The sequence below is a fragment of the Telopea speciosissima genome, chromosome 6 (genome assembly GCF_018873765.1).
Source record: "Telopea speciosissima isolate NSW1024214 ecotype Mountain lineage chromosome 6, Tspe_v1, whole genome shotgun sequence".
NCBI classification, from domain to species: domain Eukaryota; kingdom Viridiplantae; phylum Streptophyta; class Magnoliopsida; order Proteales; family Proteaceae; genus Telopea; species Telopea speciosissima.
The window spans coordinates 53,192,089-53,206,195 of NC_057921.1; the positions used below are offsets into that span (position 1 = coordinate 53,192,089).

General features: G+C 37.5%; 1 protein-coding gene across 1 annotated transcript; it reads right to left on the reverse strand.

Moving 5' to 3' along the window:
- Positions 1 to 4,035: 4,035 nt before the first annotated feature.
- On the reverse strand, positions 4,036 to 7,373 carry LOC122666309 (protein LSD1-like). Its single transcript, XM_043862509.1, has 6 exons — positions 7,256 to 7,373; positions 6,777 to 6,931; positions 6,129 to 6,242; positions 5,873 to 5,986; positions 5,483 to 5,592; positions 4,036 to 4,411 (listed from the first exon to the last, which is right to left on the reverse strand). The coding sequence occupies exons 2-6, from the start codon at positions 6,832 to 6,834 to the stop codon at positions 4,373 to 4,375; spliced, it is 435 nt and encodes a 144-aa protein (XP_043718444.1). The 5' UTR covers positions 6,835 to 6,931; positions 7,256 to 7,373; the 3' UTR covers positions 4,036 to 4,372.
- Positions 7,374 to 14,107: the final 6,734 nt, after the last annotated feature.

A 14,107-nucleotide genomic window follows, 5' to 3' on the forward strand; every position in this document is an offset into this window, starting at 1 on the left:
CCATGTAAAGTACAAGCAGCAGCAAATGGACCAGATAAGCTAAAGTTCTTAGCAGTCCAAATTGAGGGTAAATTGTAAAACACACTAAATGCAAGTTTTGTTAGTATGTCTTGGAAAGTGTCTGTAAAACCAGTAATTTTTAGCAAGTCTTATCAGGTACTGTTTATTCTATATTTTGTTGATCTCAGATAGTATCATTCTATTGAACAGGTACCACCAAGCCTGCTACACACTTGACAAAATGTTTCTCTCTTTTTGGATTTGATTTCGTAAATGAAAAGATTGTTTACGGAGAAGAAAACAAATATGGATTTGCATTTATATACATGAAAATTATATAGGAACTTTCCTCTTTTTTAAACAAAATAGTAAAGTGATTCAAGTTCACATTATAAGCTTGGTAATCATTGGATGTTCATGTCTCCCATTCTCCCCACTATTTTGCTTAAGTTTTGAGGGCTTCTGGTACTTGTGTAAATAGGGTTTTGTGGTTGCAAAGCCCCCCTAGACACAAGCTAGTAGGCAATTAATCATTTCCTTTTGTGTCTTATTCAATTGATGATTCTGAATGGTAAAAAGTTTCTGGATCGATGATGCTCTTCAATCTGTGGATCTGAATAGCAAAATGCTTGCTGAGTGGTGATCTAGAATTTGCAAACCTACATATGAAATTTCAGTGCTAGATTAGGAAGTCACAAGACTTTCTAAATGACACCTCTATGGGTTTTGAATATGAAATTTCAGTGCTAGATTAGGAAGGAAAATGCAAACTTGCATAGCCATACGGAAGAGAACATTGGATCTCCCTCCCAACCAAAATTTCAGCTCCCTTAAGACCTGTCATTGACACAAACAGGCTATGCCCTGTTTTTTTAAGACAATCTTTTTTTTCCATTTCTAGAGGATCGGCCTGTAGTGGTACAGAAGCAATCCCCAATGCCCATTTATTGGCTGCCAAATGGGGCTTCATAAGGCTGCGATGTGGGCTGTTGAGTCCCTTCCAAGTTATGTTTCACATTGCTGTTGCAATAATAGCACGAAGAGGATGGAAATGATGAGGAAGAAATCCATTAGACTGTGATGTTGTGAAAGGTGCACTCACTCTATGTGGAGTGTCTGAACTCTGAAGTCCTAGGTAAATTTTCAAAGGGAAGATGGGAATCTGGAGTTTCATCTCTTTTCCTTCTCTCTTTCTAGTTATGCTGGTCTTTTTATTTTCTCCCTTTCTAGTCTCTCTACCCTAACTATATATGATAACAAATCAATCAAGGGTCTTTCCCTTTGAACAATTGCTGCCTTCAAACCTGCATAGCTTTGGGGAAGATATGGAAGATGAGATCTCTTTTCCTTCTTGTGAATGGATGTATTCATAACTTCCCTCCTGAATTTTCATTTTCCTTTTTTTGTTCAAGTTAGATGCATTTATGTTGACTCTATTTATTTCCCATTTTGATGAGATCATAACTCACCTGCTGAATTCCTATTTGGAAATCTTGCTTGTTAACTTTCTCATGCAAAGATTCATTTCATTGCGACTCTCTTGCTGTATTTCTGTTTTAGACCTTTGCTCATTTCATTTCTCTTGTGAAGATTCATGCTACTGTGACTTTTTTTGTTGTATTTCTGTTTTGGATCTTTACTTAATGGGTCTTTAGCTCAAATTGGTAGAGCACTTGGAATATGAGCATGTTCCAAGGGGATGGTGGTTCGAATCCAGCAAGACCCTTTTTATTCAACTGTTCATAGTATAGTCAGTTATGGCACTAATCTACACAAGAACCCAATATTAATGGTATTTTTTTAATTTGACATATTTTTATAAGTGTTTTGGTTACGTTAATGAAATATTTTAATTTTATGCTAAAGTTGGTAAGAGAGAAAAGGTTTTTACAAGTATTTTTTGTATAATTTAGAAGGAAATGACATTACTGTAATTAATATCAAATTTGGAAGAATAGGTTTTACCAAACACCATTTTCGGTCTGAACAGCATTCTTGAGAACGTTACCAAACGGTCATTTTCGGTCTCAGAACGCCGTTCTAGACCAAGAACGCAAAAAAACGTTTCTATTCAAGAACGGGCATTCTTTGTTCAGACCGTTACCAAACGCAGCCTAAGTCCCCTCTAATCAAACGGGGTCTGGAAGAACAACACAAACCTTACACCAGATCCCCCAATGCGAGAATGCAGTTTCTTACCATATTCCAAATCCCTTAATTCTTCACAAGCACAGGGAGACTCACCAAGGTCTTCATGGTCACTTCTTCAGGTTCCTACCCTTCTTCCAGCTAGTGAAGAGAAGCAATGCCTCTTTTGGGTGATGATTCTTCAGATATCTAATTCCACACAACTTGGTTTCTCTGACCCATCTTTTCAAATATTCTAGCTGAAAATTGATAACATTGTAATCGATGTGGTGACAACATAGAGATCAGTGTCTAGGTCAAAATTCACAATTTACTATGTAATAATCCCTTCCCCTCATTGAAAACCAAGGACTGGGCACCACCCTTGAGTAATGAAGGAAAAGTGAATCTGTTAAGGGAGGTTACAGATTCTTGGAGCAACTCCATATAGCCCAACAATGCTTTTTGTGGTAGGTTGTAATTCACAAAGCCTCTGAAGATGGTATTCCAGATTACTAGATTAGGTCTTTCTATGTGGTTGAAAACCAGTGGCAAAAAAAGCTAGACCTGTTGAGTACCCTGAGAGGGTATGAGCGATGAGTTTGATGAAGGGATGGACTGTGATGGTTGTATCCTGTGACAATTTGAGCATGGATTTGTTGAAAGTCTCTAAAGAGTGAACATTTGTGTGTTTCCCAGAGGTGAAAGATGGGTTGGGATGCTTTCGTTGAGTTCAAGCTGGGTCTTGGTGCTGTTGCAGTTGAGAGGATCATGGAGTACAAGGAGGAGTGGAAAAAACATTGTTTCCTGAGATTGGTTAATAAAACAAAAGGGACCTTCCAAATGGGAGAGTGTATCTTATAGAGGTAAATTGGAGAACCCTTACATCCATAATGGTATTTTCATACCCTAAGTCTCTAATGCTTATCTGTTTTCTTTTGTGGGTGATGTTGATTCACCAGTTGCTATCAGGGTGTGATATTTTTGTCAGTTTCAGATCATTTAGGTAAGAGTGAGAATTGGGAGCTGGGACCAACATGGAAGGCCAATGTTGTTGACAAAACCAGGTTTGATCGCCATCCCTTCTTTGTTCATGGGAAAATCTAGGATATTAACCATGTACTTAGTGCCCAAGGTTTCCATTATCACTTTTATTAGCCAATCGGTTGGTTTTATTTGTTATAACCTGTAAGATAAATCAATGATTATCAGGTGAATATTTATTATGGCCAAGCAATGAGAAGTTCATAGAAATGAAAAGTTGCAGTTATAATGGAAGGGGTTTTGGATGTTTCCTGACCTTGAGAAAGATTCTTTAACTATGACCATGACAGACAGATAGCTATCTTAATCTGGGAGGATAACAGCCCATAGAAACATGCCCACCTCATTAATAAAGATTAGGTAAGGATAGCTGGACAGACTTTGATCTTTCATTGTGATTAGTCATACATGGGATAGACTGATAGAGAATATATATATGTTGGCTACTGAGAATACATAGCTTTCTTTCTTAAATCATTATTTTCTCCTCCGATAAAAAGTTACTATTTAACGTTAGAGCAACGATGATTGGTCGGCGTCACATTCAGTACAATCTATTTTCCTTTGATCAAAGTTGCTATTTTGTCTTAAGAGCAAAAATCTAGGTCAGTCAGCATCATATTCATTGCATAACAGCAGGATCTTCCTGCTGTTTGTGTTTTAGTAAAACCTAGAATTTACTTAAAATGTTCTAGGACCTTAATTTAGGTTAAAAGACTAATATTGCAATTCTGTATCATTTTCACTGAACACCCAGAGTAAATTTTTTTGGACATAAACATAACTGGGGTGAATAACTAGTTACATTCTACTTATAACCCAAACGTATTTGCTTCTTGTGAATCAATTTTGTTGTCATCTTAGCCAAAGAACATTACTAGTTGCGGTTGATCATTCAAAAACCAAACAGCATAAATATTGGGAGGTAAATATATGATGTGGATTTCATGTCACTAGTACACGTGTAAAATTGGAAAAAGCTGTGTCCTTACCTGTTCTAATTGCACAAGGAAAAGAACATTCTTCTCATGGAATAATCACACACTCAAACCAACCAAAAATGCTTATTCAATAGAAGCAAAAGATGAAAAAACAACTCTATACATCCAGATAAAGCCGCCTGTTGATAAAAGCAATAAGTGAGATGCCGTAAGATGAAAGAATGAACTCGTAGGAGTCTATAACTTGCAGCTTTACAATCTCAATTATTGAACTTTTGCTCTGTAGCGCTTGGTGTAGCCTGCATCATTCATGTTTTTAAATTAAGGCTCAACGATATGCAATTCATACGTCTCTATTGCAGAAAATTAGAAGGAAAAAAAAAAAAAAGAACTGCTAGGATTTCAACAATAGTAAATTAGACGAGACAGAATTTTATGAAAATTGTATCTCACGATGCCCTGAAAGGTACAGGCAACAGTAGGAGTCCCATATAACAACACCCTTCTGTTTACAAAAAAAATCTAGATATCCTACTGTATGATAAGCTGTGTGTTAATCTGCAATATGTGGATGCAAGAATATAGTTAGTCTTAATCTACATGACAGGAAAGTGACATTTTTTTATGTGTGACACAAATATGAGGTATCTGATCTGGCAACTCCTGGAAAGCCCAAATCACATCTACATGTATAAAGCTTATTTCTTACAATGTACGCTTTTCTCATAAAAGTAATTTAGTTGAAGTTTACCTAACTTATCAAAAAGGAAATTCATGTATTTGTGGTAAATAAATGGATTGAATTAGAATAAGCTAATTTGCAGGAAACTATATCAATGATACAGGCATAATAGTTGAAAACAAACAGTATATGATAAATTTAAGTTTATCCAAATGAAAGTGTCAGCACGTCTAAGATATTGGAGAGCTCATCTTGTGTAACATAGCCGAATTCCAGAAAACTGTCTTTGTTATCTTGTTTAGCATAGTGTGTATTGTAAAGGCAATTGCTACATGAAGCCACTGAATGGACAAGGTAGCTTTTTCTAGCTTGGAAGTCTTGTAGGGAAAAGGTATTCAAATAAAAAGCCTACAGTGTCTTATGTTGGTAAGCTGACTTAAAGGTTTAGAAAACATATTTCTTCTTGGCAGGCATTAGAGGTAAATCTAATGCTGAGAGACCGAGAAAATCTCTCATGGTGTTATTTATTTTATCTTTAAATAGGATTTTCAGTAATTCATGCTCAGTGTCCAAGCTATATGGGAAATTTATTGTGTACTTCTGTTTTTGTGATTTTTGTCTGTTACAACAAACATCAGATTGAAAAGTTAATACCTTGCTGGAGAAAGTTTTGAAGTGATACACTTACCCCAACTGATGTCACAAAACTGCAAACTGAACATTTCACAGATTGTGCTCCATATTGATACATCAATAGCATGCGGCAGTTCCCACAGTTGACATGTGCGACCTGGTTTGCTGCCAGTAGATGTATATTGAATACTTTAGTATGTACAAGAATACAGTTTTTGTTTGTTGTATTGCTTTTGGATCTACTTTAGTGATCCTTCAAACCTTCTTCAGTCTTTATGTCCATGGTTATAAGAATAGATTCACTGGCCCAAGCGAACCTTAGTTCAAGCTAACCTTTAATCTGTGCACCTTTTGCCCCCCCCCCCCCCCCCACAGGGGAGCAAGAGCTTATATTTTATCAAACAGAAGATTTCAAAGGTTTAATCCACTCTCATAGATCTCATACCTTCTAAGGCTAGGTTGATCGTGTGACAACAAGAACACTGTACGCTTGTTGCTCCACGAATGTACATGAGTAAGGTGTGGCAGCCTCCACAGACCAACTGAGCCATCTCTGTGCCTAATCAGAATACAAAACAATAATATTAAAGCAATAATGAAGTTGGTGACACTGCTGAGAGGAGGAGACAGAATTATAATTCTTAAAACCTACAAGACGTATGTGAGGAATTAAGTATAGACAACAATGAGAAGAAACATACCTGGAGGGGGCACTGCTGTCACTGCATTGCAGACGGCACAACAAACAGAAGTTGCACCTACTGGATAGAGAAGAAGGTTTCGGCAGCCAGAACACACAAGTTGGCTCTGTGCACCTGAAAGAATGGCTTTGCACAAATTCAGGTGAAGATTAACAAGTTTACAATTCAAAATTGGTGAGAGCAGGTAATAACAGATCTGAAGAGCAAGAACGCTTAAAGAATCTTCCCCGCCCCAGGTTACAGAGCTCCCTGATTATCTGAAATCCTGTTAGCTGACACGATGGGATTTTAGAATTGAATCAACAATTATGTCTTAGATTCCATTTAAGAATCAGTACGCTGTTCATAGATAGAGGTTCTTCAGATAACGAGTTCTTAATTACAGCATTTATCTTATAGAATGAAATCATATCTACCCCAAATCCACTGACAATTCTCCTCCATTAACCAGACCAGGACAGACTGATATTCAAAACTTGAGACCAGTAATGCTTGTTCTTATAAGATAATTACCATTATAGTAGAGCTTGTTTACTCAAATATTGCATATGAAGAGAAGTAACTACCTTAAAATTACAATTAGACAGAACAGAATGAAATAAACATTGGTTTCAAAGGCTGAAATAACTGGGAATTAAGAGGATATACCATTTGGTGGCGTAAATGATACCGGAGGTGTCGGATACGGAGCAAGAGGAACAGGCATTGCTTATCTGACAACCTATCCTTCTTCCTCCGAGCAGTATAAGACCTGGTGCTTCAAGCAGAGGAAAACAGAAGTCTGCCTCTCATCCCCAACATTTCTGGATAAGTGTGGAAAGGAAGAAAAAGAACAACAAAATGAGATGAAGAACAAATCAAATGGCTCTGAGCAAACATCATAGATAACCCCAATAAACCATACCCTCTAGGCCTTTACAGAATTTGCAAGAACAAGAACAAGAGAGAGAGAGAGAGAGAGGGGGGGGGGGGGGAGAGTGATAAAACCAAAGCCAGAAAAAGAAAGTAATCAATATCCAATACAGAATTTCCAACAAAAAGCAGGAAAGGCAGAGGAACTATTGAAAATCTCAGAAGAAAACAATTGTTATGATAACTACACAAGATAATTAGATGAAGGGTCATACATAAAGTTGAGATTTCACATGCGCAGAAACCCAAAAGTTCCCATAACACTTTGCAAGCAATGAATTAAGTTCAACCTTTTAAAGTGGGGCAACAAGCACACACCCTTGAAGGTTGCAGGGAAAAAGAGGTTATTTTCTAGGATAATTAGACAAAATTAGAGTGAGAAAGAAAAAATAATAGAGATTTTTATTACCTTTTATTTCAGTCGGTTTGAGTTGTGGCTTAGGTGTAAGTGTGTAACACAGCTTTTGGAAGAGAGAAGAAGGTGACTTTCTTCCATTATGTTGGTGGGATTTCAAGATCAGTTTTGTCAGAAACCATGGGCCACCAAAACACACACACACACACACTCCCTATCAATCTTTCTCTCTCCCGGTCTCCCTCTGTGTGAATGTATGTGAGTCTCTCTCTCTCTCTCTCTCTCTCTCTCTCTCTCTCTCTCTCTCTCTCTATGTGTACGGATATATGTACAGTAAAACTTAACGTATCCTTGTTTGAATTATTAAGAGTGAGTGAGTTGCAGAAGCAGTAGAGGTAGAATCAAGAATGGATGATACGGTATTCCACATAGGAATGTCCCCACACTGTCTCTGTTTTCACTTTCACTGAGACTAAAATGGTCCGTGACTCCTTTGTGGGCAGTGTTGTTGGTGTATTGGTCGGGTGAGGATGGTGGTTAGCTTGTTACAATGGTAGTTAGCTTACAATGATGGTTAGCTTAAACCCATCCTTGAAGTGCCAGGAACTCCGTCCCACTAAGGCACAATATTGCCTTCTTTGGCAAGTGGATCTCACAGTTATAAAACGTGTCATGCCAGGTAAGGAAAGTTATAACATATATGTACATTTTAAGGCATATCTTCAAGTTGTATGGAATTTTTCGTGATTCTAAATCCATGATTTCAGTATGAATATATTCTTGACAATCAAATTCTTCCTTGGCTATGATACTAATGAAGTGTCACGAACCCAATCCCATAGCATGATATAGCATGAATGAACATGCAAAGGAAGACAGGGAAAAAATTTTCTCCGCACCAATCTGAGTGAACCATTTTACTAAACATTATGAGTAACCAACTCGAGAAATCCCCCGATTTGCAATGGTCAGTTGGTCGCACAAGTTAGAAGGGAAGTGAAAATTAAAATTTTCCTTGTTAAAATGTAGTGTGAGTGAGGTGAAATGAAAAGTTCTTTAAGCCTAAGATGGAAGTGGGTTTTTTAAGGTGATCTTGTAGCTGTGCGAGTGGGCCAGGGATTGCAATGCTCTCTTGAATTTCCATTGTCATGGACAGGAAAGTGTAAGGGTGTCAATTTGGGAGCAGAACTGTCATGCTAAAACGCGGTATTGGATCTGGTTTTGGTATCGAATATAAATGGCTCGGGATGGTTCTGAGATGAGATTCCCAATGGTACTAGAACCAAAATATCAGTCCCGTACTCTTTCAAGAGGTATATTTCATATTATCGTGTTCAAGTTTATGGCTTTAGCTTGATGTACAAGGATGATATTTTCTCATATGGAGGTTTCAGGTGATGGAGCTTTTGTTTTGTTTATATAAACTTGTTTAGTGATGGCACTAACACCATATATGTACTTGTTTATTTGGTCATCATTAATTCTTAAATGTCCTTGGAAACAGCCTCATGCGAAATAGGGGTAAGGTTGTGTACATTTGTCACTCCTAGACCCTTCAATAGCGGGAGCTATATAGCCTCATACACTCTGGGGTGCTCTTTTTTTTTCTTTTCTTTTTAATTCTTAATTGTCATTTTGAGAAACTTACATGTGATCTTAGAGAGTTTGAAGAAGTAAAACTATAAAATTCATCATGGTTTCGAATTTTAAGTTGCTTTCTAAAGTAAAGAACAACTTAGATCTCATGATAGAGAAAAGATCCACAACAACAAAAATGAAACCATCTCATTAGAAACCATTAAAGTTCTTCTCCCTTTTCTATAGTTCTTAGAGCCATTTAGGAACTGATACCTTCCCATCCCATTAATAATCGAGACTGATACCTAGGTTTGGTCCTATAAACTAAATGGGATGGTTTTGGGATTTGCACCTTTTGTGTTGCTATCGGTATGGACCCATCCCAAATACCGAGAATCGTCTTGATTGACACCCTTATAGATAGACAATCAATTATTAAGAATATTTTAATCTCAATGCGTGAAGATTCCTCTCTCTCCCTCTCTCTCAAAATAGAGGACCACACCAATGAGGTGCAATAATAAGTCTGAACCAATTGAATACTTTTGTGAGAAATTCTTCGAATTGGTTTGCCATTTGCATAAAGAATCTAATTGACAACTCGAAGTTGCACATTAATTAACCTCTTCTTGCAACAAATCCCATGGGTAAACCGTTGCTAAAACTATTCCGTTTGCGCTTTCATTGTAAATAGGCGGTAGAGAGGTCATTTTATGTGAAGAGGAGAGAGAGAGAGAGAGAGAGAGATGGTGAAAGGCTGCTAGATGATGTGAAGAGGAGAGAGATAGAGAAAGATGGTGATAGCGTACCCTCTGCCGTTGCGACATCTATATGCCATGAGAAGGAAGTCTTTTCTATCAAAAAAAGAAAAAAAAGAAATGGAAGTCTTGAGAAAATCTTTGTAATAACCTTCAAGACCATGAATTCAAAATTCATCACATGGGTGGGCCATGCTATGGCACTAAGCCCAGTCTCTCAAGCCCATCATGGGCCACATATATGCCTTGCCATTTTAATCAATTGGCACTTCCACATCTTACTCAGAGTTTGGGTTGGTTCCTTGAGATAGCCAAACACAAAGTACTCTGAGATTATTGAATCAACAAGGGCTCCACCCAAACTTGCCACCAAACTTAACCACTCTGCCCTATGATGTAGACAAGAGAGAACAAGTGAGAAAGATAAGCTACAAGAATGTGAAATTTTTTAGGTCAATTGTGATATGGAATAAGGGAGAATCCTTTGTAACAAGAAAAACAAGAGACACATACATACATATAACAAGAAAGTGTACACATTTGGAACCCTAGAGAAGGGGAGGAGAAGATGCCCATAAGGAGTAGTCTTCAAGTCCATGAAAGAGAAATAGTAAGTTTCTTAAGAACACTCCAAAAAACTCATTACTGGCTGAAAGATAAGTATGGAAGAAAGGGACCACTCTGTCTTTGTACTTTTGCAAGCTTTTCTCCGCATTCAAGAGTTTGATCCAAATTGGATATTCTCACCAAATATTCTAGAAATCTACTTGCACTTATAATTGTTAAATCTCTCCCCAACTTCCATTTTTTTCTTCCATCCAAACAGGTCTTTAGAAAATATCCTTTAATAATAACATTTTAAAATTGCATAGCCCTACAAGTGGTTGGTGTGGGCTTGGCCCAAGAAACTTTATCTTAAGCCTCAAACCAGCCCAAAATCAGACTAAAAGTCCAGGCCTTGCAACTTTCAGCCAGTGTCTTAAAACCCAACTACCTCCCCCCCTCTAAAGAGGATGCTCTCTACCATTGGTCAAGCTGATCGTAGAGCACCGTTGCCTTGACTCTGTAACGCCCACTGAGAGTTATATGAAGTCACCCATCCCAATAAGACGATCATCTTAGCAGGGAATGGACCATTCAAAGTAGTTGGTTTAATTGGATCTCAATATGTTTAAGAGGTATATCATTTATTATGTTGACCATCTTGTGATGTGTCCTAGGTGATGGGTCAAATAGGTCACAAAAGCATTACTTTTCCACCAACCGACCTTATTGAATTTAGGAGAAAGCTTTCCTCAACCGATAAAGGACGGTTCACCCAGATGACGGGTCAAATAGGCCACAAAAGCATTACTTTTCCACCAATCGACCTTATTGAATTTAAGAGAAAATTTTCCTCCACCCATAGAGAACGGTTCACCACCATCTTAGGGTTTGCAAACCCCTATAGGGTTTTAAAATGTTCCCAAAATACCCCCTGAAGCCCTTTCCCATCCCTAAACGGTGAATGGGACTGAGTGGAGGAAAACTCAGTCCTTGACTTTAACTGTGTTGCTTTAAGAAAATGCAAGAACTTACATCCATACATTTTTCAATTTGGATCCTTTTCTGCCGCCTGCCCGTACGGCCGACGTGCAGCCTCACAAAGGCAGGGGCAAAATGACCGCCCTACCCCACCTGAGCAGGGATCAGAGGATCACGATCCTACATTTTTCAGTATGGCTTCACAAGAGGGAAAAGCTTAGTCCATCTTGGGTTCCATCTTTGAACTTAATTCTCTTATTACTATTGGCCTAGAGACATGAGATGAGTTTCCAGTGTTGAATGTTCACATCCAAGCCTCTTTTTTTCTCATGCCTTATCTTATTTATTTATGTGGTTATAGATGCATCAATAAGTAGGGTTGTAAATGGATAATCGAAAATCCGAATTCGATCCGCATCCGTATCCGTTTAGGGGCATCCGTATTCGTTTAGAGATATCCGGAAAAAAAATCCGAATACTCCGATAGAAATCCGAATCCGAATACTTAATTATAAAAAATTAAGTAAATAACGATCTTTGGGGTTTTTTAAGATTCAACCGGTTCTAGAATATGAGGAAAAGAGAATCATGATCTAAAACTATGGATTGAGAGTGAATTGTATCCTCTAGGGGGAGGAAGGTTCGAGTTACACAAGGCAGAGGTGTAAACGGATGGCTGAAAATCCGAATTCGATCCGCATCCGAATCCATTTAGAGGTATCTGTATTTGACCAGAAAATATCCAAATCCGATTACATCCGATCCGTATCCAAGCCGAATCCGATCCGTTTACAGGCCTATCAATAAGCCTTTTATGTTCATCAAGAAGATCTACTACTTCTTTTTCTTTGCTGGACATGTGTTGTTAGTTGAAATGCTGTTTACAGGAAGGAGTAAGAGCCAACACCAATAAACAATGAAGAAAGGCAATGGAAACCAAAGGGTTAAACTGAGTCAAAAACAAAAACAACAAATCCAAATTGCAACTTTGATAGCTACATTCACAAATTTTCCTAATCTGGAATCAATTGGGATATAGAAAATTTCCTAGCCAGGATTTGGCATTTATTGGAATCACTTTGATTTCAATGATCAAAACCTATTAAAACTGGATAAACTATCAAGATTAAGAAAGTTAGGAAGCAGATTCTGCTTAGGATAAAAGGTGGGAGACAAAAGCTAACACCCAAAAGATAATTAAGAAGGAAGAGATCAACATCATCCACTTGGTAATTGGAGGAGACAGAAAACAAAAGCTAGGTTTTGGAATGCTTGCTAAAGTAGATCAGGACAAGATCTAACCCTAGTCATTTTTCATGCTTTAATCTCCATCACCATCATCCATTTGGCTGGCATTGACAATCCCCACCTGAACAAGATCATCTTCAAGATCCTCTTTGCCAAAAAGAAGAAAAAAATTAGACAGATTGAGTCATTCTAACCTTAAAAACTTCTTCATGGATTGTTAATTGGTGTGGTAGTGACCACACAAAATTTATAACAATCTCTCTGGTTCTGCCTGGCCTTCCCCATATCCAGCCAGACTTGAAAACCATGGGATCTACACATACAGGATCAGATACTAATAAAAAGCTGAGGACATGTTCAAAATGGGACCAGAAGATATAGGAACTTATGTTTCTTTAGGCATTGCTTGCTGCATTGGTAGAAATCCATATTTTATCTGTTTCAATTGCAATCATTGAATACATAGTTATCCATTTTCCCCTAGTTTCACCAAAAATGAAAGAAAACAAAAGACCTTTCCTCCATATGCCTCTACCCATCCCCTTCTATCATTATTTTTTTCTATCTTCCCCCCTCTCCCCACCCCCCTCATTTTTGTCCAATTTATGGTGCATTATTTTGAATGTTGATTGGTCATCTATATAATTGCAGAACAGCCCAAAATCTACTTTTTCACTTTTAAGGGCAAGTGATTTCAAAAGATAAACTACTCTCTCTCTCTCTCTGTCTCTCTGTTGTAGCAACACACCCTTAAAGTCCTCTTGGTTTCATGAAGAATCAATGAGGAAAGTCACAATCACCAATCACCACAAGGTGAGAGGTAGCAGCTGTCATATGCGGCACCAAGTCTTCAGTGAAAAGGAAGAGATATTCACCTCATTGAGAACTAGCTATGTAACATATGCTCCATCAAGAAAAATCTGCTATTAGCTACATTATTTCTCCTGCATTTGTCAAATTGATCGATAAGATTCATGCGAAAAGGGTTTGGCTAATGTTTTTATGATGCCAACATGAGTCACCAATCACAACAACTACCTTTCTTTAACCGGGTATGGGACCAATAGCATAAAACACTGGCGGAGTCAAAAAAGAAATAAATGATGATGTTGCAGAAATTTTTAAAATAATGTGGATGAAGTGGATGAATGTGTCTAGAATGCTGTGTGATCGACATATTCTTTTAAAAATCAAAAGTAAAATTTTATAGGATAGTTATACGACTAACAATAATATATAGAGTTGAATGTTGGTCGGTGAAAAAACAATATATATATATAAATAAACTTAGAGTAGTTGAAATGAGGATGTTGAGATAGATGATTGGTAAATTAAAAAAGATATAATAATGAATGAACAAATTAGAAATAATTTAGGCGTTGATCAAGAACAGCGAATTGATCAAATACTCCACCGATCACCTCCCAATTCCTTAAACCATGTTTTGAAGAGTTGGAGTAAGATTTTCATGTACTCTGAGTTCAAAGTTGATAAAAAAACACCGAATTTAAGGAAATTGCTTATTGCCACTAGGTTAGTGTTAGATCCTATAGAAGGTGCGCCATCAATTCATATCAGATGCAAGGGTCAAATAACTAGCACAT